The following is a 27,046-nucleotide window of genomic DNA, read 5'->3' as shown; positions in this document are numbered from 1 at the left end:
GGAAGATATACAAATAACTAATAAGCACAAGAAAAGATGCTCAGCATCAGTAGTCATCAGGAAATTTAAACCAAAAGCACGAAAAATCAATACCACTTCACTCCCACTAAGGTGGCAAAAATAAAAAAGGCAATAAAAAGCGTTAGCAGGGACATAGAGCAATAGGACGCCTCACACATTACTGGTAGATGAATGTAAAATACCGTAGGTGCTTGGGAAAGCATTTTGGCAGTATCTCAAAATGTTGAACACAAGTTACAATATGACACACAGTTCCACTCCTAGGTAAGCACCCAAGGGAACTCCAAACATCACGTTCACACAAAAATTGGTCCATGAATGTTCACAGTAGCATTTTTTCCTCACAGCCCCAAGGTGGAAACAAGCCAAACGTCCATGAGCTGAAGAATGGACAAACGTGGCAGATCCACACGATGGACTACTACTCAGCAATGAAAAGGAATGAAGCGCTGATACACGCTACGACATGAACTTTAAAACATACTACAAGAGGGGCGCCTGGGTGGCTCAGTCGGTTAAGCAGCCGACTTCGGCTCAGGTCACGATCTTGTGGTCCGTGAGTTCGAGCCCCGCGTCAGGCTCTGTGCTGACAGCTCAGAGCCTGGAGCCTGTTTCAGATTCTGTGTCTCCCTCTCTCTCTGCTCCTCCCCTGTTCATGCTCTGTCTCTCTCTGTCTCAAAAATAAATTTAAAAAAACTTTAAAAAAAATAATAAAAAAATAAAACATACTACAGGAAAGAAGGCAGTCCCAGAAAAACCAGATATTGTATGACTCTATATGAAATGTCCACAACAGGCAAACTCAGAGACAGAAAAGAGATTACTCATTACCAAAGGCTGGGGGAGGAGGGAATAGTGAGTGACTGCTAATGAGTATGGGCTTTCTTCTCTGAGGTGATGAAAAATGTTCTAAAATTAGACTGTACTGATGGCTGCACAACTCTGTTAATACAGTAAAAACCATCGGATTGTACAGTTTAGATAAGTATATTATGTGAATTGTATTTTAGTAAAGCTGCTTAGAAGAGAAAAATCCAGTAATCTAAGAAGCACTGCTATGGGGTGCCTGGGTGGCTCAGTCGATTAAGCATCCAACTTTCACTCAGGTCATCATCTTGCAGTCCATGGGTTCGAAGCCCACGTCGGGCTCCGTGCTGACAGTCTGGAGCCTGCTTGAGATTCTGCCTGTCCCTCCCTCTCTCTCTCTCTCTCTCTCTCTCTGCCCCTCCCCCCTCACACTTTTTCTATCTCTCAAAAATAAAAAAAAATTAATAATAATAATAAAATAAAACTTTAAGAAGCATACTAAAGAGGACTTTACCTGAAATTTATCTTTAATTCCTGAAGGAAACGAGTACATGGTTACAGCTCTGCTGTCTGGAGATCTGATCTGTACTACTGAGCAAACTTCTCACGACCTGAATCAGTTACAGCTTTCTCCATGGCACCAACACCTGTATGGACCCATTCCTCACAGGGCTAGTCCCAAGAGCTATTTAAATCCCACGCATGCATTCATGAGAGATTAAAAAAACTGGTAGAAAGAACAATGAATGAAATAGAAGAAACTGGAATATTTAATCATTAGCTACTTAAATTTGACGTATACTTCTTGAATGGCCAAAGCATCTATTAACCTCATTACTTTGGCCGTGAATTCTGTATATTACGTCATTATCTAAAAGCACTCCACTCTGGAATATAACGATTTTGTTGGGAAAGAGTTTTTGTTGTTGTTGGTTTGCTCTCGTTTGGACAGGGCAAAGCAAAGACTTTTTAATCACCCCCACCCCCACCAAAAGAGCCAGTTAAAGTATAGAAAAGTATGTAACATAAAACTAGCTGCACATCACGTCCATAAAGTTGAACATCAAAAATGTCATCAAGGACATCAGAGTGTGTGTTTGAAAGCATCTGCATTTATAGACTTCACAGCTAACTGTATATTTGCTCCTTTCCTTTTAGAAAGATGATAAATGACTATGTGGGGGAAAGCAACACGAGCCAGTAATTAATTTCTCTAAAACACAGCATTATTTCTGTTGGAAGGGCAGAGACCACCTGAGTGCATTCTAGAAATAATAAGAGCTTATGACATTTTTTAATAAAACACCTAACGACCTCATAAGTTTACACAAGCAGGGGGACCCATAGCCAACAAACAAAAGCAAGGCAACTACACAAGCCTCCGGACACTGCCAGCAGCCCCCGAGTTCACAGACGCCGTGAAAAGTGGCTAACTAGTCTACTTGCTTCTCCGTCATATGCATTCTGCAAAATAAGAAATGTAAAAAGCTAAAACTCTTCAAATGCACATCTATCACTCCTGATACCACTTTATACCTTTTTCCCTCGAGTAGAGATCTGTTGAGGAAAGTAACAGAGGCCATGACTTGAATAAAGAGTAGCAGAGAGGCCAAGAGAGGTGTTATCAGAGGAAGCACTGCAGAAGCAGGCCAGTTCCCTCACAGAGGAGCAGAGGATGCCAATGCAGCACAGATTTTTGCCTGAGAGCCCCACGGAAAAGAAGAAATAATCACACACAGTTGCAAGAAATTAAACAAATGGTCCTGCATCCTGCCTCTGACTTCCATCATCTTGCAACACTTTTAACCGGGGTCTGAGGACGATAGCAGCCTATGAATAAACCTCCATTTATTACACATTTCCAGAGTTGTTTTTTTTTAGGATGGGAACAGATGTCATAAGCTGTCATCACAGCAATCATAATGGCGATGATGATGATGAAGACTGTGCTGATATTAACAATAACTACGATGACTCCTACTTATTGATGCATACCTAAGGACCACTATGCATGTGGCTAGGCCCCAACAACATCAAGGCCCAACATTGTAGGAATTCTACAGGTTTCTCTTGAGATAATCCAAACCAGTCTTCATGTGGTCTAAACGCTAAAAACTGAGGGAGAAGGTAGCTTTAAATGTGACTTGGGGTCCTTTTACACAGTTCTCAAACTTCCTCTCAAAACTGTTCTGGTCCGTTAGATCTTGTTCATACTCAACTACTAAAAATACAACTTTACAATGTTTACTTCAAAATTAAAGCTTCGGGGGGGGGGTGCGCTTGGGTGACTCAGTCAGTTAAGCGTCCGACTTCAGCTCAGGTCATGATTTCATGGTTCGTGGGTTCGAGCCCCATGTCGGACTCTGTGCTGACAGCTCAGAGCCTGGACCCTGCTTTGGATTCTGTGTCTCCCTCTCTCTCTGCTCCTCCCCCACTCACTCACGCTCTCTTTCTCAAAAATAAATAAACATCAAAATTAAAGCTTGGTTAAAATAAACAACTTGGCTCGCATTCTTCTGGCTTAGTTTTTCTATACCTAAATTTCATCCCTAGAAGGTCAAGAGATTACTTTGCTTATTTCACTAAATCTAGTTCTAGGGAGAAAAGAAAACAAATAATTATAAGCTATATCTGGTGTCTAGATTTGAAAGGTTGAGCCTCAACGTAAGTACACAGCATGATGAGAAAATGTTATGAAAGTGGATTTTCAGGAGTTTATAAAGAACATACGCTTATGGATTTAATTCCACACACACCCTTATTTATTAACATATGAGGACCTTTTACCTCCATCCGATTCAAGTCACGGGGTTGTTGGTTTGCAGGCATTGACTCAGAATAAGAATCAAATAATGCACACTCCCGCTTGGGCTTAGGAAAAGCTAAGAAAAAGCAAAAAGAATACATAAGAACATATACTATATTCATAGCAGGCATTGTTTCTTATCAGCTTTTCCGTGCCTGTTAAATATTACAATAAATCAGCCAGCACTGACATACTAGTTATGGCACTAATCACGAGGAGGTAGTATTTTAAGTTCCTTACATATACAACATACTATTTCTGCCTCCCCATTTTACATGTGATGCATCTGAGGAGCAGGGAAGCTAAGCAACTTACTCAAGGTCATATAGCTGGTAAATGGAAGAGCAGGAACTTGAACTGCCGGCAGTCCTGCTGGAAGGTACATGCTTTTAGCATTTACGTTGTAACATAGCAGTGACCCTCGCTATCACAATACTGAAGTTTTAACTATGCTACCAGCACAATTTTTAAATGGCACCAACTATGGGGAGAGTCTTAACGCTATAAACATTAACTATGGAAATACTTCATTTTAGCTATTGTTGTTGGAAATAGACAAGATCTTGCAATGACAGGTGCCCCAGAAGACTTTCTAAAATATCCATTTCTTTCGTTTAGCAGAATAACAAAAATAAGAGCACAAGTTCTTGCTGAGTTACAAGGAAAGAAGAATCACATTATGGGCTTCTTCGAACACAGAACAGTGACAGAGGCTGTTAGGTTAGCTGGAGAGCTGAGTGGATCGTGCTACTTGGTAAACTGATACTCAACACACCAATTCTGGGAAGCAGATTCTGTTTCACCACTTTGTCACCAAGTAATTAGGAAGGAAATGTCTCAACCAGAAAATTGGTCAATATCCCAAGGAGGAAAAGAAGATCATGGCAGACAATGGCCAGAAGCTACAAATTTGTCAAGACCAGCTGTTAAGAAATCAAAATTTTAATGCTGTGTTTAAAAAAATTTTTGACTCAAACATCAAAATGGATTGACATTGTTTTTAATCCTTTCTCACCCTCCCACCTCCACCAGCGTCTGAAATGCCAACTTCCCTCTGCAGTCAAGTACTGGCCATGACTAACAGCTACTCAACTTGTACAGTTGAGTACAAGCACCTTAAATTGTTCATTTTCTTACTCTGGTTTGAATTTCACTGATATCAGGTAGGGCAAACCGTGGGCCCTGGCGATTTGTCTGACTAAACTAGGGGGTCTCATTTCCTTGGTAAAAACTCAGCAAAACAACTTTCCAAGTACCATTCTGCTATCTGGCCACAAGAGCAGGTTTAACCAAGATGAGATTTCTGTTTCTAGCTTACCAATCAGTGATCTGAGTAGAATTACACGACTAAAGCTTTATCATGAGCGGGTCTTGCTATGTAAAAAGGTAACGCTTTCAAAAACTACAAATGCCATCATTAACTACTAAATCTCTTTCTAGCCTGTCCTTATCTCTCCAACTCCACTTGTCACCTCCCTAGTGACAGGCCCTGGGGTCCTGGCTGGACTGCTCCAGTAACCTGGTCTTTCAGTTTGCACCCTTGCTCCTCAAAACCTGCTCTCCAGTCAGCAACCAGCACGATCATTTCCAACAGCAAATCTGATTGGGGCACTTCCCTGCTTAAAACCCATCAATGTCATTGCCAGTGATTTGTTCCCTACCTGCCCTTTCAGCCTCATCCTCAGCCCCTCCAGGCCCGGCTCCTTGCACTCCAGCCACTGTGGCCTCAAGTCTCCATGCCTCCGACGCTCCAAGCCGCCTCTCAGGGCCTCTGCAGTAGATCTGTTGTCCCCTCTGCCCACAGCCTACTCTTGCCCCTCCTTCACCTACACAGCCCTTAGCTCACCCTTCACATGTCAGCTCAAATATTTAAGGAAGCCTTCCCTGAGGTGACGCACCCTCTTGCTGCAGCTGAACTTCCCCTTCACAGCACCTACCACTGCCTCCAATTTACAAGTATGTGAGTTTATTTAACACCGATCCTCTAACTGCCAGCAAGTTCCATGACAGTAGGAACACTCTTCTGAATGCAGCATTCTGACCACAAAGAATAACACAGTGCCTCTCACATAATTATTTTTAACAAACTCTACAGTAAAAATCTATACCAGAATCCACCCAGTCACCCAGACAGGAAAATATCAAAAGGCCCACGGGTAAGCTATCAAATAACCAACTTTTCCTTCCAACGGTGCCCTTTCATTTTCACTGTTAGGGAAAAACTCAGACACAACAGTTTGTTTCATTATTTTACTGAAAACAAGCTTGTGTAATTGTAAATGCATGATGGTATCAACCAAATTTATACTCTTCACCAACCTTGTTGAAAACTGGATTACATTTTTGTAAAAGACTGAATGTAGGCTAATCAGAAAAAAAGTTGGAACAGGAACTAAGCTTTTAAAAAAGCCAGGTGGGATGGGGCCCCTGGGTGGCTCGGTCGGTTGGGCGGCCAGCTACAGCTCAGATCATGATATTGCGGTCTGTGAGTTCGAGCCCCACGTCGAGCTCTGTGTTGACAGCTCAGAGCCTGGAGCTTGCTTCAGATTCTGTGTCTCCCTCTCTCTCTGCCCCTTCACTGCTTGCTGTCTGTCTCTTTCTCTTTCTCTTTCTCTCTCTCTCTCTCAAAAATAATAAACATTAAAAAGAAACAGGTGGGATACCATAAAAATGAACCACCAAAATGAACAGAATCCCTCATATTTTGCAAAGTCTAAAAGCACAGAGAAAACCTAGACAGTTCTGGCCATTTTCTTGAGCTGTATATAAAGATAAGCATGAGTGATAAAGCATTAAAAAGTTAACTGCTAAAACCCTCAGGGTTTGCCTAAAATATACCATCACTGAGCCTGATGAGGCTTTAAGAGATCTCTCAGGTTTTTTGTTAGAACTATATAATTATTATTTATGATTAATCCCACAAGCCCTGGAAATGATGTGAAGTCTTTGTTTAATTAAAGGGTATGTCATGGATTCCTCAGTTGTTGCTGTATAAATATGTGTTGACAGCCTCCACCAAAGACCAGGAACAAACAAGGGGCTTCATTCCAAACGAAAGGAAGGTGCCTCTTGACTGGCACTCTATTTTACAGACTCCACCCCCCCCCCATAAGCAAGACAAAAGCAGTCATTTGCAGCAATAAAGGAATCAAAATGCAACTTGACTTCCGTTAACACACTTTTTGCTCAGGGCTTTCAGATTTTTTTAATTTTTATTAGTGATTCCCACCACCAGGGCAGGAGGGTTCCCGTTTCTTCACATCCTCACCAGCACCTGTTGTTTGCTGAGTTGTTAATTTTAGCCACTCGGGGGAGAGGGGAAAATGGGAGATGGGCATGGAGGAGGGCACTTGTTGGGATGAGCACTGGCTGTGGTATGTAAGCGATGAGTCACGGGAATCTACCCCTGAAACCAAGAGCACACTGTATACACTGTATGTTACCCAACTTGACAATTAATTAATTAATTAAAGGTGGGCCAAACAATAAATAAAATAAAATAAAATAAAATAAAATAAAATAAAATAAAATAAAATATTTTTGTACCTGGGGGTAGGGGGGCGAGGTAAAAAAAATTTTTTTATTAGTGACTTTTGAAACAGTCTGTGAAACACTTGGTTATCTACAAAGTGACTTGTCAAACAAGGAGTCCCGACACCTGGCATAGGTTCCATGGCCAGAGGGCATCACAACAATACAACAGCATTAATCAAGACCCAAAAACAGAAAGCTAAGTGTGGGCACGGGAGATAAAGCTACCCAGGACTCTCCCCAGGGCTGACAATAGGCAACAGTGATGTATTAAATATAACTAAATAGCCCTGGAGCAGACCTTGGCCCTCTGGTTAGCTGTTCACATTAGAGAGAGACAAAGTCCCATGTGGCCCTGCTCTCAGGAGAAGGGGCTCCTGGATGACCCTGTACTGACTTGGTTATGAAACTTGTGCAGTTGCCGAGATTGTTAGTGCTTCTTTGCCTCAATCCAAAAGAAACAAAGAGAAAAAGGAAAAGAGAGAGAGAGAGAGAGAGAGAGAGAGAGAGAGAGAGACACCAAAGAGGAAATGGAGCAGCGTGTCACGGTGCCCAGCTGCAAACTAGTTCCTGGGGACCCATGAGGGTCTCCCCCAGCCTGGAAGGAAGGGTATACGGCCTGCTGCGGTCAGAAAGCAGCTGCTATTAGCAAAGTCTAAGCTCTTAAATGAGTAGTAGTCTCTACTCTTTGAACGCTCCCGTGCATACATTTTATGAGGCATTTGGGAAAGATCCCAGAATAATGGGTCACTCTTCCCCCACATGTTTACGTGCCATTGGCACCAGCCACATACTTGCTCTCTTCCCTTTGGTTGGGCCTTGACCCCCTCACTACCAAATACAGAAAATGACAAACTTTTTATTTAAAAGTCAGAGAACCCAAGACTGACTTAGATTAGTCATTGGCCACTTTGAATATAGTGTTGTTATGAGGGGACAAGACATGATAATCTAGGGCCTTTACTAGATCTAACCACAAAATTTACACTCTATTAATGACTAATCACAGTTTCTTTAGACATTGCTCCTTCCTGCCAATAATCATCCATGACTAGCTCTCATGTGTTTAAGAGACCTTCCCTAAAGAAAGGTTACTGACAGTACCAGTTGTTTCTGGACCCTTTCAATGGAAGCTATACTTCTCTGAGTAACAGAAATTGTATCATTGCCCACTGCCTTTGAAAAGGGCAAGAGACACTTAATTTTCCAGTCTTCCAAAAGAATGGATAAAAATGTTAGACTCACCATGACTCTTTCTTATCAAAAGGGTTTGGGGGTAATAGCTTTATTAAGGAGAAAGACAAAGAGCTCTATTCCAACCTTGTGGTGTGGTGGGATTTTCTATCTTTATCTGATTGCAGCTACATGGGTATATGCAGATGTAAAACTTCATCAAGAGTACATTGAGATTACGGCACTCGGCACATTTCATGGCATGTAATTTTTAACTTCTTCATTAGGTATAAGAGTTCTATTCCATTGCCCCAAGCCACTTGGGGACACTGGGGTGTACCTAAAGATGCCAAATCAGAACTTGGCTCTACAGGAAGATGTTCCTGTTCATTTTGTATCAGCTGAGAGGTTTAGTGCTTGCCTACTCGGTAATTTTCACAAAAGGGTAAGGGACTGATTCAAATCCACCCAGAGAGCACCAGAATAGGAGTAACAGATAACTCACACTTTACCCACATCCTCCCTATTACTCATATTATAAGATGTGAGAGTCTAATATCAGTTAAAGGACAGTTACTTTAGATACAAAGGACTCTGCAAAGTACCTGGATACCACCTTAAGGCACAAAAGGTTCTTATAACATCTGGATGGAAAATGCCCAAGGTTTAGGATTTATGACGAGGCCTTACCTGCTTGCAGGTACTCTGTCTGCAGAGTTGGAGGCAGGCCCTCTGGCAGCGGGTAGCCGTTTTTCCGGGCCACAATGAGATGAAACGCAGCACAGAACTCAGGCAGGGTCAGGGCTCCATCACAGTCAGCATCACTCAGTTCCCTAAATACAACATGTCACAAGTACCTAACACGGGGCTTAGAGGAAAAGTTACTCAGCCTCGTACATGCAAACACAACTCCCAAGGTCGCTGGGGGTGGCCCTGCAAAGTCCCCAAACTCCTATGAAATCTCAGGGGGCACTTGGAGGACAAATGCTGATCAAGAGCGCTGGCACCAGTGGCCTTTTGTAAACAAGACTTTACACTCCTTGGGTTCTGCGGGAGGTCTGTTTTACAACACCGAGCACATGAGACAAGACACTAGAGCACGAAAAGGAAAATGAGGCCAGTTGGTTTGAGAGTCGTTCGATAACCGGGCAGCATGAAGAGCTCCAGACCCGGTGCCCACAGTAGTCGAAGGAAGGGCTGACCTCGGCCTGTGTCGTTGTCCCAGACGTTATACACGTACCCGGGCCCACAAATAAGCACTTGGGTTTCCAGCTTTAAGGAAAAACCTTAAAGTTTTTAAGTCACATAAATGTTGTACCAAAAAATTTGCTTGAGAATTCCCTCCTGGGAAAATACAAGTAAGTTCAATAAACACTGGTTAAATTAGGTTTTCAGATAAAACTAGCAACTTGGGAAGGCTGGAAGCAGATAAGACAGCAAGGCAGAAAGGAAGAGTCTTGAAAAGGCTTATCTCTGCTTCAGTCATTGTTTCCCACTGAAAGGCACAGACCTATTTACTCAGCCCAAAACAAACCCATTTGCCAAAGTAAGACACCATAAGCTCAACTAGTCTCGTAGATGTACAGAGATGCCATATTTGTGCTGGGACAAGTAAAGAGATAGGATATAAACCTGCGCTGGCAAGGTGTCACTATTCCAAACAAGTACAGAAGGTAAGCTCCCTAACTTTCCTTTGGACCATTCACAGCCTCCTCCCCTCAAATATTTAGAATGAGCCAGCCCTGAAGGAGCAGCCCCCCCCACCCCCACCCCAGGTGAGAAGTCAGGGAACTGTTTCAAACGCTGGGTGGAGAGAATACCATTCAGCTTTTGCAGATATGTCTCAACAAAAAGATAGGAGGCCTCATGCCAATAATGTTAAAACTGGGAATTCTGCCAAAAACAGAGTGTATTCTTTTCAAAATGATAATTTCTTTTTTTCCCCTAGCTTTAAAATCTAATATAAGGCTTGTCGTAAAAAAGAAAAATTATGCTAGAATATACCGCTGAAGAACCTAAATCCAGCTCAGGATCCCAGATACATTGGCATGCACAAATGTTATTGCAATAGTTTTCCAATAAAACGCACAAAACACGACCGGCAATTTTAAGTCCTACCACGATTTCTATAAATCCTCATGAAAAAAGTCTTACATAAATATTCCAGTGTTTTAATTATATATCTACAGCAGCACGGTCTCCCACCCAGGCTTGAGGAAGAAGAGCCCACACACAGCTGGGAGTTTAGACAGGCAGCAAGCGTTTTCGTCCACGCAAACCGGCCATCTGGACCGTCCCCACACGGCCCTTCCGGAGCCCGGCTGCGGCCTGCGTGGCAGCAAGGTGCAGGGCACACCACAGCCGCACATCTGAATGGGGGCCCAGCTGATACACACCAGCCAAATTTGTGAAGCTCGGAGGCAGCTAGAAGAGCCAAATTTGACTTAATTCCAAAACATTTGTGGGCCTTCTGTTCACCTGGCCTCATAAGATATCATTAAGAATAGCTTTTCGAGATCCTCTGGTTACTTGCATCATATTGAACAGAAACATCCAGAAATACAATTCACGAGACGGAAATGCTCATGGGCCCACACAATTGTTTAGACAGGAAAGGCATCTAGAGGAGGATAATAATTGGGAAATTCATTTTTAAATAACAGCTAATAGTTACAATGCAGACTATGTGCCAGACACTGATCATTATGCTTCTCATACAAGTTAATCTTCACAGCAACAAAAATCTTAAGTTCCATTCACTCTCTAAGTCTGTTGAAAAAAAACATGCAAGGATAAAGAAGACATGGTATATAAATGATGGAATATTACTCGGCAATCGAAAAGAATGAAATCTTGCCATTTGCAACAACGTGGATGGAATTAGTGTGTTATGCTAAGCAAAACTAGTCAGAGAAAGACAAATATCCTATGACTTCACTCATATGTGGAATTTAAGTTACAAAACAGATGCACATAAGGAAAAGGAAGCAAAAATAATATAAAAACAGGGAGGGGGACAAAACAGAAGAGACTCTAAAATACAGAGAACTGAGGGTTGCTGGAAGGGTTCTGGATGGGGAGATGGGCTAAATGGGCAAGAGGCATTAGGGAGGGTACTTGTTGGGATGAGCAGTGGGTGTTATGCATAGGGGATGAATCACTGGGTTCTACTCCTGAAATTATTACTGCACTATGTGCTAACTAACTTGGATGTAAATTAAAATAAATAAATAAGTAAGTAAATAAATAGGAATGGGAATTGGTGAAACACCCCAAGGGAAGATGCTCTTTAAAATAAATTCATTTAGGGGCGCCTGGGTGGCTCAGTCGGTTGAGCGTCCGACTTCGGCTCAGGTCACGATCTCACAGTCCGTGAGTTCGAGCCCCGCGTCGGGCTCTGGGCTGACAGCTCGGAGCCTGGAGCCTGGAGCCTGCTTCGGATTCTGTGTCTCCCTCTCTCTCTGCCCCTCCCCCGTTCATGCTCTCTCTCTGTCTCAAAAATAAATAAACGTTAAAAAAAAATTTTTTTTTAAATAAAATAAATTCATTTAAAAAATACATAAAAATAAAAAATAAAAAATATTCAAAAGATAAGACTTTCCAAATGCAAAAGTAGAAACTAAGGGATGGGTATGTAATGACAGTATGATACTATATGGCATTAATTGTACTTACCATATGTAGGAGAGTTCTGGAATGGAAAGCTTTGATTTGGTGAAGAAGTTCTTGGCCACAGAACCTGCCAAGAAAGCCACTGTTTAAATAAATCATTAATTACTCATCTAGAGCAGCTTTTATAGTTACATGTAAATGAATCACCATTGTTTCATTCAGCAATTCCTACCATATAACAACAAACATAACACTTATTCATCAAAGCAACTATAAATCATATGACTAAAAACAACATATTAACAGCTTTTAAAAGAACATATAAATTAGGGGCGCCCCGGTCGCTCAGTTTGTTAAGTGTCCGGCTCTCGATTTCAGCTCAGGTCAGAATCTCACAGTTCATGAGATGGAGCCCTGTGTCGGTCTCTGCACTGACAGCGCAAAGCCTGCTTGGGATACTTCCTCTCTCTCTTTCTCTCCTCTCCTCTCCTCTTCTCTCTCTCGCCGTTCCACCCTCCCTCTCAAAATAAATAAACTTAAAAAAAATAAAACAGAGCAAAAAGAAGAAAATTAACACCATTAATCTCATCACACAAAGATAAAACAGACATTTTGGTAAAGACTTTGGTGAGATTTAAGATCTCTTGGTGGCTCTTTGAGAAACTTCCAGGAACCTCTTGCTACTTTCTTTATTCATCACAAATTTACCAGTATCAGTTGAAATCGGGTAATTCCATTTTACATGTTATACTGCTCCAGGTCCCAACTGCACTTAATGTTAGACGCATCCTTATTGAGACAGAAATTTTTATGGTTTCAGCTCTCAGACCAGTTTCAAAATTCAAAGGCCTCAATTCTAACACAAAGAACAGTTAAATCAAAGCCTCAAGCTCTAAGCCAATAAAGTCAAAAGTCCTTGGCAATCTCAAGGCTTCTAATTGGCCTTAAAACAATGGATTATAGGGGCGCCTGGGTGGCGCAGTCGGTTAAGTGTCCGACTTCAGCCAGGTCACGATCTCACGGTCCGTGAGTTCGAGCCCCGCGTCAGGCTCTGGGCTGATGGCTCAGAGCCTGGAGCCTGTTTGAGATTCTGTGTCTCCCTCTCTCTCTGACCCTCCCCCGTTCATGCTCTGTCTCTCTCTGTCCCAAAAATAAATAAACGTTGAAAAAAAAAATTTTTAAAAACAATGGATTATAATGTACCCTAAAGCAGACTTATTTTCCTTTGATAGATTATTATGGATCAAAGGCAAAGTGCCCTACTAACCAATGAGCTTTCTCCCCAAAAGCATCCTGGAAATAATGCTGACATAGGATTGTTGGCCATCGATGTAGCCACCTTGTGTCAAACATTTGCAAGAAATGTCTTGAAAGCCTATTTACCAGCTATTTTATAGATATAAAGACATTCTCCCCTCAACTCATTCTTCTTTTTCCCCCTTAATATCCTTTCTTCAAATCACACTAGGTCCAAACCCAAACAAGAGACTTGGCCTGGCCTTCAGACAGTACAGAGGGTGTTCTGCCATGGTGTCCCGAAGAGATTAGGTAGGGCCCACCGGGAAGCTGACAGCTAACAAGTTCAGTTGTGCCCTGGCTGCCGCCTGCCAGAGGAGGAAACTGATGAGAGCCCACGTGCTCCCTTCTTTTGGTGCTAAGAGAAGTTCCATCAGTGAACCAGAACCCTCACCCCAGCCCCACTCCCAGCCAACTTAGAAACCCCAAGCCAGCTTCCTTTCCTTGCCCTTTCCAGCCATTTTCAGACCTGCTGTGAAGCCTGATATGGTGCAAAAGAGAGAGAGGTGAGGCTTTAAAAACCTGTCAGCAACCAAACATCAAAATGTGGATTCAGACTTTTTACTGCAAGGAGTCTCTAAGCCCAGTTAAAACACACACACACACACACACACACACACACACACACACACACACACACACAGCTATATATAGCATTGATATATCAGTGATAAAATGTTAACATACTGAATAGATATACACCTTTAAAAAATAAAGACCAATAACACAATGTAAAAACAGGTAGAGCTATGACAGTTCACAGAAATAGAATCTAATTGGCTCTTTTTTTTTTAAGTAAACTCTACCCCAAGATGGGGCTTGAACTCACGGCCCCAAGATCAAGTCACACACTCTACCAACTAAGCCAGCCAGGCATCTCAATTGACTCTTAACCATATTTTTAAAAATTCAATATTCTTCATAAGAGTTCTATAAATTTGAACCAAACACAGGATTTCTTGTCTATCAAATGGAGGGAAAATACAAAAGTAGGTAAACATGTTGTGATAACAAGACTGGGAAAACGAGCATCTTGTACGATGTTGGTGCAATGACAACATGGCACAAGCCTAATGAAGGAGTGTTTTCCAATGTCTAGTAAAATCACACTATCCAAAGATACACTGACAAAAATAACAAAAATGAAGAAAGACATGTGCAGAGGGCTATTCACAATGGAAATATGTATCATAGCAAAAGACTACAAATAATCCCAAAAGAGGACCAGTTAAATAAATGATTGCATATCACACAATCTAATAGTACACGACTATAAAAGGGGATGGGAAATATCTCTACATGCAACTATGGAATAATCAGCAGGACATAGAGTTAAGTGGAACAAGCAAGGTGGAGAGAAGTACAAATACTATGCTATCATTTATCTAACAAAAGATGAGAGATAAGAATATACACATACACGTACATATATGAATTTGCTTTTACTCTTAAAAACAGATAAACCATTAAAAAGGGAGCAAGAAAGGAAGAGAGGGGATAGGAACAGAAGCTAGACTTTGTTCATCATTTTTGTAGATTCAAATTCAGAACTGTGTAAAAATTTTATATAAGTATAAAACTAAATTTCAAAAAGCACAATCCCTAAAAACTGAAATCAAAACAATTAAAACTGGGGGCGTCTGGGTGGCTCAGTTGGTTAAGCATCCAACTTCAGCTCAGGTCATGATCTCGTGGCTCCTGAGTTGGAGCCCCGTGGCGGGCTCTGTGCTGACAGCTCAGAGCCTGGAGCCTGTTTCAGATTCTGTGTCTCCCTCTCTCTCTGCCCCTCCCCTGCTTGCACTCTCTCTCTCTCTCTCTCTCTCAAAAATAAACATTAAAAAGCATTTTTTTAACAATTAAAACTGGAAAGAACAAAGTTGGAGAACTCCCACTTCCTAATTTCCAAACCTACTACAATACTCAAGACAGTGTGGTATTGGCTTTAGACTAGACAGTGGAAATCAGTGGAAAAAAAATTAACATCCAGAAACAAACCCTCACATTCATGGTAAACTAAATTTTGACTAGGATGCTAAAATAATTAAATCATGGAAAGAATCTCCCCCCCCCCAAAAAAAAATGGTGCCGGGACAACTGGATATCAACATGCAAAAGAATCTGAATTGAATTGAAATTTGAATACCTACCTCATATCATACACAAAAACACAAAAACTAACTCAAAATGGATCAAAGACCTAAAGATAAGAGGTAAAACTCTAATGTAACAGAGATATATAAACTCTCTAATATGAGATAAAATTCTAACAATACACCTTCTTAGAAGAAATATAAATTTTCATGACCTTGGATTAGGCAACAATCTCTTAGTTATGGCACCAAAAGCACAATCAACAACAACAAAAAATAGATAAGCTGGATATCAACAGAATTAAAAACGTATGTGCTTCAAAAGACACCACTAGGAAAATAAAAAGCCAAGCCATTGATTGGGAAAAAATATTTCCAAATCAAGTCTGATAAGGAAAATGTATCGAGAATACAGGCATACCCCATTTTATTATGCTTCATTTTACTGCACTTGGCAAATACTGCATTTTTTACAAATTGAAGGTTTGTGGCATCCTTGTGTTGAGCAAGCCTATTGGTACCATTTTTCCAAAAGCCTTTGCTCGCTTCGGGTCTCTATCACATTTTGGTAATTCTTGCAATATTTCAAATTTTTGCATTATTATATTTGTTACGGTGATCCGTGATCAGTGATTACAACTCACAGAAAGCTCACAAGATGGTTAGCATATTACAGCAATAAATTATTTTTAATTAAAATATGTATATTGGGTTTTTTTTAGATAACATGCTATTGCACACTTAACAGACTACAGTATAGCGTAAATATAACTTTTATATGCACTGGGAAACCAAAAAATTTATTTGACTTGCTTTATTGCAATATCCACTTTACAGCAGTGGTCTGGAACCAAACCCTCAATATTTCCGAGGTATACCTATACAGAGGAACTCCTACCATTCAGTATTTATTTAAAATGGCAAAGGATGTGAATAGACATTTCCCCCAAACAAGATCTACAAAGGGCCAATAAGAACATGAAAAGATGTTCAATGTCACTATTCATCTGGGAAATACTAATCATAACCACAAAGAGATACTACTTCACATCCACTAGTGAGACAGGAGGGAGGAAGACAAGTTGACCAAAGCAAAGCCATTGTGGTTTTAGGCTGACCCTTAACCTAAAAGTCAGCAGGTAATAAAGAGAGTCACAAGATCTGACTCCTGGGAGACCATAAGACCCTACTCCCTCTGGCAGTAAAAGCCACAAAGGCCAGACATTCCTAAAATTGCTCCCTGTGGGTAATTTCACAACCGTAAGACAATGGAAAAACTAACCACTCAGTGTAAATGATAAACCCAAAGCTAAAGAGTAAGCCCCTTCTTATATAGTCAACTAATTTAAAAACACATAAAACACTTTCTTAGATGCAAAGGCAGGGGGGGTCCTCTTCCTCACCTGAGAGAAGAGACAGCTATTTTGTCTGTGAAGTAGCTCCTTTCTTACTTCTATACTTAATAAATTTGTGTCTCTTTCTCTAAACAGCCCGCTCCTGAACTCTTTCTCGCCCAAAGCCAAGAGACCCTCATGGCAAGGGGCCTGAGGCCCTCCCTCTTGGAGTCTCAGCCCATCTGGCATGACTAGGATGGCTGTAATCAAAAGACAAACAATAAGTGTCGGTGAGGATGTGGAGTAACCGGAACCCTCACATGCTGCTGGTGGCAACGCAAAACGATGCAGGCACCGTGCAACACAGTCTGACTGGTCTTCCGATGATTAAACACAGAGTTACCATATGGTCCAGCAATTCCACCCCAGGCTATACATTTAAGAGAAATCAAAACATACATCCACACACCAAAAAAGTGCACACAAATGTTCACAGCAGCATTATTCTTAATCGCCAAGAAGTGGAAACAACCCAAATCAAATGCCCGTCAACTGATGAATAAATAAAATGTAGTATATCTACACAGTGGAAATTATTCAGCCATAAACAGCAGTGAAGTTCAATGAAGTTCTAGCACACAGTACAACCTGGATAAACCTTAAAAATATTATGCTAAGTGAAAGAAGTCACACACAAAAGACCACACATTATATGATTTCATTTATAGGAAAAGCCCAAAATAGGCAAAACTATAGAGAGAAAAAGTAGTTTAGTCATTATGGAGGGCTGGGAGGGAGAGAAGGAGTGGGGAATAATTGCTAATAAGCAGGTGGTTTGTTGGGAGGTAATGAAAGCGTTCTAAATTTAGATTGTGAATATATTCTGTAAACACTAAAACCACCGAACTGTACACTTTACAGGAGTGAATTTTATGGTATGCTAATCTCAATAAAGTTGATTTTTAAAAGAGGCATCACCTAGCTGCAATATATGAACCCCTCTGACCTTGAACAAATTCAACCATTTTTAAGGCACTTGGTGAGACAACCAGGGAAACAGAGACTTGGGGACATTAAGGAAACATGTTTTGCATTTTTTTTAATGTGTGCCCATGAATTGCAGTTATGTTTTTAAAAGAGGTCTTTCTTATCATTCAAGATACATCCTGAAACATTTTCAAATGAAAGGATCTGGTAATGGCTTCAAACTCATCTGCGCTGACAGAGTATATATAGACAAAACAAAATCACTGGTGCTGTGTAAGAGGTACATAGGGATTCATTATACTAGCCACCCTAGCTGTATCTGTACTTGAAATTCTGCAAAATAAAAAGGTTAAAAGAAAATAAAAACACTCCTAAGAGCTACCATCTGTATTTGTCTAATTATTCGCATACATTGTGAAGAAAGTCACTTAAGCAGCGGGTAAGGTCAGCAAATGGTCAATGTGGGTTTCTGCTTATTTTTTTTTTAAGTCATGTTGTCAACATTAATTTGCTCTATCTACAATATTGTGCTTTCAATAAAGCTTTTACCAACCAATCAGAAATGATGTCTGAATTTGTACAAGTATATTTCAATTACACACCTTATTTCTCGAGAGAAAATTAGTCTTAGTCCACATTCAGTATGTCAGGTTACAATTAGGGAGGGCATACTGTTATTCTTCAAAATTGAACTATAAAAAAAAGTTTTATGAATTTTTCTTCCAGGCTCTACTATTTCACTGTTTGTTTAGTCTTCAGCCCAGTAAAACATAGGCACACAGGAATTAAACCAATTTGTCTCAATTTGAATTTTACAGGAGAAATCAATGGGAATACATATTTTGAAGACAACCCAGAAGAACAGGCATGTGGACATAAAACTGCTGGCCAATTTTCCTCCTGTATTTTAATTTTTCTCAGAAAATCCCGAGGAAAAAGACTTGAGCCAAAGGAAACAAGCATGAATTTGGACTTCTAAAGCGTACATGACATAAAGAGACTTGTGATGCTAACTCTTTAGAAGGCCATGCTACATCTTGGCTCTAATATGAAGAAGCAATTAAAGGTGTCACCTTGGTGCCACAGTCTATCATTTCAAGAAGTGCCCCAGCTAATAAGGCACAGGTCTAGACCAGGTTCCCCCAAATTCCATTTAACCTCTTCGAAACAGAAATGTAACTTTCTAAATGTCATTGCCAAGTATTTTTCTGCATGGCTTATAGTTGATAAGAAATTCAATCTTAGAGGAAAACAAACTGGAATCACAAAAGGCTGTCACATTCGTTTTGTGTGGACTCTTTCTCAAGATGTGTACTGTTAGGTGTGTGAGACAATGATCTGGGACCCAGGTCTTCACCCATCAGACTCCATTACCTGAAATGAAGGAGCTCGGGTCAGGCTGAAGGGATCGGAACTGATTGACATAGTACTCGCGCTGTTCTTCTGTTATCCTCCAGGGTTCATCTGGGTAATTACTGTTGTTATCCTGCGGTTCTCTCTCCACGGAAAAGGACTTTATAAAAAATAAATATGCAAATGTTCAGAGAATTTGTCTTTAGCGAGATGAAGTAGAAATATTAAACGTCAGTAAAAGTTACACATTATACTTATTTTTTCCTCAAGAGAATAAACACCTTGTAACTAGGACATAATGAGAACATAAACTTCTGAGGGGCAGACAGCATGCTTTATACATTTCTTTGTACACCTCAAAGTTGTTAACAGGACTGAGCATGAAATACTGAGTACTTGGTGAGGGACAAAAGTTTTTCCAATGTGATGAAGAGAGAGTAAAAAGGATGATCATTCTTTTCTTTTTAATTTTTTTTAATGTTTTATTTATTTTTTGACAGCGAGACACAGAGTGTGAGTGGGGGAGGGGCAGAGAGAGAGGGAGACACAGGATCTGAAGCAGGCTCCAGGCTCTGAGCTGTCAGCACAGAGCCCGATGTGGGGCTCGAACCCACGAGCTGTGAGATCATGACCTGAGCCGAATGAAGTCTGACGCTTCACCGACGAGCCACCCAGGTGCCCCAAAAGGATGATCATTCTTACCTTCAAATATTCACCACATTTTTACCCTTTCAGATTAGCTGAGTAGACAGCAAAATAATCTAGATTCCTTTTAAGCCATTTTTAAAAATCTACAAAAGCTATAACCACGTCATCTTTTTTCTGAGGCATTCCCGCTGTATAAATCTGGGAATCCAAAGGTCCAATTCCAATGCCACCTCCGCAGGTCCTACTCGAGTGGCAAGTGAGGATCACAGAACCTCTCGCTCTACATTTGTGAACTGGGAATAATGCTCCGAAACGGAACTAGGTAGAGAACAACCGCTCCTGACCACAGCAAACAGGATGACACAACCAGGGGTGCATCCGACCTGCCACTAGGGGGCACGCAAGGCAAATTTGAGGATTTAAGGATACCGACAACCGGAAAAGTAGTTCAGGAGAACACAAGACTGTAAGAGGCAATGAGGAAAGAAGCACAAGTGGTTCCATCCTTCCCACCCACCCTAAGGCTAAGGAGCTACTTGCCAAGGGCCACCTCCATGGAACCAAGAGGTGAACACGAGCAACGTGAGCCTTAAGGACAAAAGCAGACTAGGAAAGAAGAGATATTACTGCTAATAAAGCCGCCTGCTTCTGAACACACTATCAAGAAATTAATCATCAGGAGAGCATTCTACTCACTATCCCTAGAAAAGACATCCAACCATCTCTGCACCCTTCCTCCCACCCCAACACACACACCCCCACCCCAGCAAGTAATTCTTCCCAGGGACACCCAGCTCTCCTCTCCTCTGGGGCCTCTCAGAGAGGAAATGAGATTATAAAATGTTGAGCTGTGATATAACCTTGAGATGTCATCTTTAAAGTTTTCATTTAACAGGTGAATTTCCACTAAATGTAAATCAAACCATTTTTAAATGCCCCCCGAAGCCACTGATCATTAGTTAATACCTTAAATTCATAGAATGCTTTCGAATTTACCAAGGACTATACACACCTATCTCATCTGAGCATCTCAAAACCTTTGAAAGGTAGACATAGCAGGTATTATTATCCTTTTGCCAGATGAAGGAATGAAGACTCAAAGAACTCAAGGGATGAACGCATATCCTTCATTATTTTCCATCAGCATCAATGCATTACTGCAGTCAGCAAGTAACTGCCCTCCACTTTATCTATTGTTCAAAATCAGCCTACTCCATATCAGGACTTTTCTAAATTGGGCTGCTTCCAAATTGTTTTCAGAAACCCCTAACATCCTGGTAATAATATAAATAAAGCAAGAAAGGCCACAATTCAGTCTAAGCACCCAGGGGACCACACAATTTTCCAAAACACTCCCACCAAATTCAAGTGCTCCACACTAGCACTTTCTGAACATGCCCATATGACCAGGTTCCAGGGGCAAAACCCAAGGTAGAGGGCGTCGGCATGCAACGGATTGGGTTCCTGGCCAAATTATAATGTGTAGAGCTCCCGGGAACGCTGCCCTTCTGGGTAGCACTGAAAGAAACAGCTGGAGTAAAGCTATCTATCTAAAAAGCTGGGCACGGACCGGACACAAGACCAGATGTTTACGAGTGAACAATTAAGCGGACAGAGATGGTTCACGAACCCGGCAGGACACGGTTGGAGAGCTCTACCCACTGCCACCCTGCAAAGGAAGGCACAGAAATCTCTGTGCTGGGTGTTGGCCGCTGCATTCCTTGATTCTGACACAGAAGCTACTATTTCCCTACCATACACTCCTTTCCGCCTGGAACTGAAGCTGCCATATCCAGTTGTTGTTATGTGAGCCCACGTTTGTTCTTTCTCCAATCCCAGGACCACCTGCTCACTCTATTTCCTCTCCCACATTATCTCACTCCTGACTGGCATCAGTAGCCTCTTAGCAGGTGTCAAGTCTATTCTGCCAGCAGGAAGCAGGAAGCAGGAAGCAGGAACAGACAGGAGAAGTGATGATTCCTCTGCTCAAAAGCATACAGAGACGACTTGTTGCCTAATTTAAAAAATGTACCTCCTCCACGCAGCCTTCGGGGTCCTTACAATTCCTCCTCCTCCTTGCTCACTCTCAGCAGGCATCTGCTCACTCTTCGTAGGTCAGATGTGTACCTTCTTCCCAGCCCATCCTTTCTCTGATCTCAGCCTATTATCCCCAGCCTCTGAGCCTATTACTCAAGTCCCAGTGCCCCCAAGGGCCCGCCAATGTACCTGCCAGGCCCACAGCTACTGCAGACGGCACTGCCCATCCCCCAGCTCTGACACAAAGGCGGGCCTGGCGGTTATGTGTGCACCATGACACCCAGCTCACACCTGCTCTTGCCCAACTGAGTCCAAGGAAGCAGGGGTGGGCACACAGTTTCTGGCCTCTGGGATGCTGTTGCATAGAAAGCTCTACTCCAGCAAGGAAAACTTCAGCCATATGCTCATTACTGGGGGTGTGGATAAGAAATATGAAGATCAACAAGCACAGAAAGCAGACCCTGAGCAGATACAGAGAGGCCATGAGGCACAGTGACAGCCAGAACCAGCAGAAGCAGAACCCGTGAGGTAGAGAAGTACGAAAAAGAAAAGGAGGTGAGGATGGCAGTTGGCAGCCAAAAGATAAGCGGATAGTGAAGAAAACTCAAGGAGACTAGGGCAAGTCCTGTTAATGGCAAAACAAGCACAAATAACCAAGAACTCCCACTCCTCAGGACCAGTGGGCCACTCCCTGTCTCTCATTTCTTAGATTCGTGAGAACTCCAATCCTCCTCCAGTTCAAGAAGACTTAAGCGGGCAAGGAGAGTTCCTGCTCCCTCAAACCAAGAAGGCCTCACAACAAAGAGAGAGGGCATATGAACACTGTATAACCCGTGCAGAACACAGTGTGGCCCTCCTCCTGGCTTGCACTAAATGTGTTCACCTACCCCCATTCTCTTTCCCCTTGCTTCCCACTGCATGGTTTTAACTGATTTAATAAACCAAGTAATTAGCCATCTTTAAAAATATGAATTCTTGTAAGTGCCACACAGTGTGAACACTTCAAGTGCTCTTGAATATCATCACTCGGGTTTCAACCTGGAGGACCACAACCGTATCATGTACTCCTTTATTCTATGTACAGTCATTAGCAGGTACATCACAGATACCAAAGAGCAGTGTGAGATCCACTGACTGATGCACTCTAGTAAGTTCAGGTCTATGTCTTATATTAAAAGAGGTGCAGAAATACTACTCTGTGCTGTGCTTAATGAAAGAAAACCTAGGAGTCTATTTCATACTTAAAGTTTCAGATCTATCAAAAGAAGTCCATGTCTATCTTCCTGTAGTTCGTCCATGGTCTCTGATCTCTACGGGGAGTTCTCACGTTCCATATCCATTAAGTGAGTGCTTCAGGGACAGGTGAAGGTATACGGAAGGGGTAGATGACATTCCACATATTCTTAGGCTGAAACAGTCTAAAAGAAAGCTGATCTACAAGAAGCAAAATGATTTGAACTTTGCTGCAGGAGGTGATCTACTCATTCATTCATTCAACAGATACCTGCTGATCATTAAGTATATTTCAGACACTAGAGATTCTGGCTACCCTGTTGGGCCAACAGATTCTTTTTTTTCAAGGAAGGCTAGAGTTTAACCAGGGAGAAAGACAAACAGGCAATCTCAAAAACAGTGAAGGGTAGTCTAGAACTTTTCTACTCAAAGTACAGTCTCCAGACCACCCACATCAACATCACCTGAGGACTTACTAGAAACAGAGAACCTTGGGCTCTACCCTACATCTGGTGAATCATAAAGTTCCAGAGTGGGACCCAGGAATCTGTGGTGTAACAAGCCCTCTAGATGATATGAAGCACACTCAAGTTTGAGAAGCCAGGCCATAGAACAAGCAGGGCAAGACAAACAAAAGGAATAGCATTTGTCAAAACTCCAAAAAGTGAGAGAAGATGGCCATCTTCTGAAATTAGCTCAGTGGGCTACATGTAGAGAGAAAAGATTGCTGGTACAAAGCGGATGTTAGTGGAGTTGCCTCAAGGTGCTCCAGACAGCAAGCAAGGCCCAGATCATGAAGGCCCAGGTTGAGAGGTACAGACTGTATCTAGAAGGCAATAGGAAGCCACAGGTAAGTATTAAACAGGGCAATGAAATAATCAGGTGTCAGTTACAGAAAGATCACTTCAGTGAGGAGAATGGAAGGGGAAACACTAAAGGCAGGAAGACAAGTTAAGGCCACATGAGCAACCCTGGCCAGAGGTCAAGATGAGCCAGAGTTAGGGAGAGGATGAGAGGAGTCAGGGAGGAAAAAGCCATACGGCCATGACCAGAGGAAGGCCCACTCCAGCAGTGAGATGGCAGCTAAGGACCCCTCTGTCAGCGGCTCGAGGGCCATCTTGCTGCAGGACCCAGATATCTGCACGCAACATCTCCAAACGAACCCACAAGTCAAGTGAAACAATGGGCACAACTTGACAAAGGTCTGAGAAGTCAGCCACCGAAGAGAGAATGTCGAACTGCAAAGGCTGGAGGCACGGAGAAATGGGGGTGTGATAAGCTACGGAGCCTCGGGCTCCCAAGCAGAAGCCAGAACCAGGCAAAGCTCCACTCATGCACGCACCCTAGGAGGCCTCTCCCAGTTCAACTCCAGCGGTTCTGTTGGCTGGGTGGAGATATTTGCGAGTTGGTGCCAATTTTGAGCTCTGCCAGCGTTTTTAAGAAAAAATAAAAGGAGAGAGAAACCTTCCACATCTGTCTGCTTAAGCCACATACATATGGTCCATTATGCAGTTTCTCTAGACACAGGAGAATTAGATTTGCTTGTATTTAAAATATTCAAACTCTTAGTTTCGTTTCAAGTGAAATGCAAATATTTGGCACTACAAGTTATTATCTCCGGGGAAAACAGGCTGTTTATAATGAAAGAGACTTCAAAAGACTCATTAAAAAGTAATACTATTAATAAAATCCCAAAAGGTGACATTTACCCCTGAAGTATCTTAAAAATCAAGCACAGTTGAATAACATGAATTGCAAGGAGGCATTACAGGGAGAATTTACAAAGGGCGTGTATATTGTTTCAACCACATAACATTTCTGTTTAGAATATAATCTCACCCTGGAGGCATCCTGTAAGTGCTGCCCAAGAGTCCAGCCATTTTTCACCTGAGGATGCAATGATCTCATGCCAGTGTCCTTCTGGTACCTCGGTAAACAAACCATCTGGAGTAGCAAAAGCTCATACAAAGCCCACAGTGAATATGTGAGAACACCTCACCCATAGTGCAACCACTGATCAAAACACGATTTCATGAGCAAAGATGTGAGAAGACTCAATCACTCAATCACCCCTAATGAGAAACAATGGCTAACAGGCTGGTGAGACCAGACGATAGCCCGAGTGAATACTGATCTGCCTAAGGAAAGATCACGGCCACTGATCAGCCACGGGGCTGAGGCAAAAGAAGAGTCAGAGAGGCAAATGACAGCCACGCTGATAGGTGGGATCATTTACACCACACGAGGCCTGGTACAGAAGTATCAGTGAGTGGCTGTGGTTGCCCACCCCACAATGACATGTTCTACCACACCCCCTGCAGTGAGCTGCAGCCACGTGACTGACTTCTAGCCAATGCAATGTGAGCACCAGTGACCTGCGCCATTTCCACATACAGTTAGCACCCTGTGGCACTCTATGCTAGTCCACAAGGGTCGCTGCATGGGGGATGGCACAGCGAAAGGACAGAAGGAGCACTGCTGCCTGAATCACCATGGGGAAGAAAGCTGCCTACCAATCTGTTAGAGGAGTGAGAAATACACCAACGCACTGAAATCATTAAAATGTGGGGCATATTTGCATAGCAGCTGTTAGTTGAACTATCCTTCAAGCAAGGCCCAGAGAAAAGGCAGGCCTGCCCCGTCTCAGTGGCACAGCCATTCCTGCACTGACGATGGAAGGATGAGGCTTTGTTTTGTAATCTGACCACCTAAAGACAGGAGACAATTCTGAGCCCACACAACTTTATAACTTGTCCCCGTAGATGACCTATAGGGACAGCAAGAGTGTGGATGCAGCCATCTTTCTATGTCTGGTTAATAGGAATTTATCTTTTGTGGGTTTGAAGGAGGCTCCCAGGGAAGATGTACAGAGTAAAAAGAAGAGAGAGGTAGGGTAAAGCTGTGGGAAAACTATTAAATGAGGCACAAAGTAAAGGAGATGGAACTCAACAATTTTGTTTCGAACATTCAACCGGTTCCCCTGTATGATACCCTACAATCCTATTTATATTCTGTCTCCCACCCCGCTCTCACTATAATAAAAGGTCGATGAGAGTGGGAAAATTGGTCTATTCTGATCACTGCTATATCGCCAGCACCTAGAAAAGTACCTATGCTCAATAAATGTCTATTCAATGAGTGAACAAGTAACTGGACAAATGGTCAATTCCAATCCAGAGACAGAAAGGTTAACCTGAGCTCTCTCTCCTATGATGATGAGAGCCGAACTTTATATGCATTTACCAAATAATGTCACCTAACAGTGTAAAGGCTGGGCCCTCTCCCTGACCTATGAAATGAGAAGGAAAAAAATTCTCTTTTTTTTCTTTTTCTTTTGAGATAGTTATAGATTCACAGGAAGTTGCAATAAATAACTTCTGGTTCTGCCTATAGAGACGTTAGTTAAAATTAAATCCTAACAGAGCAATTTAACCTTATCAGTTTCTTCATGGAAATAAATCCATAAAGATGCAAAACTCGCTCAGGGATCTAATTTCAACAGCTTAGGAGGTTGATTGCTAAAGTGTAGGAATCTGAATCTAATGAGCAACACAGAGTTGCTGCTTATTAAGATAAACTAAATTTTAAAAGTAATCACCATAGACATAGTGCTTTGCTAATTAGGTGCCAGGCATTATAAGCATCCAATACATGTGACCTGTTTTCATCTTCACAAAACCCTGTGAAGTGGATTCTGTTATTTCCATATTGCAGAACAGGAAACTGAGGATTAGGGAAGGGAAGTGACTTACCAAGATCACACATATATATTAAAATGGTAAAGCCAGAACATGAGCAAAGTTGTCTGTACTCTTTCTTAATCAGCAAGCCTTATGGCTCTCCCTGTCTTATCCATCTATCCTGTAACAACATACCATTTCCTTTTAAGAAACACCCTTATGGGGGGCACTGGGTGGCTCGGTCGGTTGAGCATCCAACCTCAGTTCAGGTCAAGCTCTCACAGTTCATGAGTTCAAGCCCCACATCGGGCTCCCTGCTGTCAGTGTGGAGCCTGCTTCAGATCCTATCTCCCTCTCTCTCTGCCCCTCCCCCACTAGTACTCACTCACTCTCTCTCAAAAATAATAAACATTTTAAAAATCAACCTCACTACTCTGA

General features: G+C 42.0%; 1 protein-coding gene across 5 annotated transcripts in view; it reads right to left on the bottom strand.

Moving 5' to 3' along the window:
• REPS2 (RALBP1 associated Eps domain containing 2) overlaps positions 1–27,046 on the bottom strand; it is a 211,506-nt gene that overhangs the window by 93,515 nt on the left and 90,945 nt on the right. For all 5 annotated transcript variants that reach the window (XR_006213346.1, XM_042973696.1, XM_042973697.1 and 2 more), the window contains exons 6-9: positions 19,032–19,170; positions 12,014–12,077; positions 9,029–9,171; positions 3,616–3,710 (exon numbers count right to left, since the gene is read on the bottom strand). Coding sequence is in view for 4 of the 5 variants with exons in the window: in XM_042973696.1 (XP_042829630.1) it covers positions 3,616–3,710; positions 9,029–9,171; positions 12,014–12,077; positions 19,032–19,170 (441 nt within the window). In the remaining variant the exon portion in view is untranslated. The remainder of the gene's footprint in view (positions 1–3,615; positions 3,711–9,028; positions 9,172–12,013; positions 12,078–19,031; positions 19,171–27,046) is intronic.

This window comes from Panthera tigris, chromosome X (assembly GCF_018350195.1).
Source record: "Panthera tigris isolate Pti1 chromosome X, P.tigris_Pti1_mat1.1, whole genome shotgun sequence".
NCBI classification, from domain to species: domain Eukaryota; kingdom Metazoa; phylum Chordata; class Mammalia; order Carnivora; family Felidae; genus Panthera; species Panthera tigris.
The sequence above is the reverse complement of the archived record's forward strand: the minus strand, read 5'-3'. Positions and strand labels throughout refer to the sequence as shown.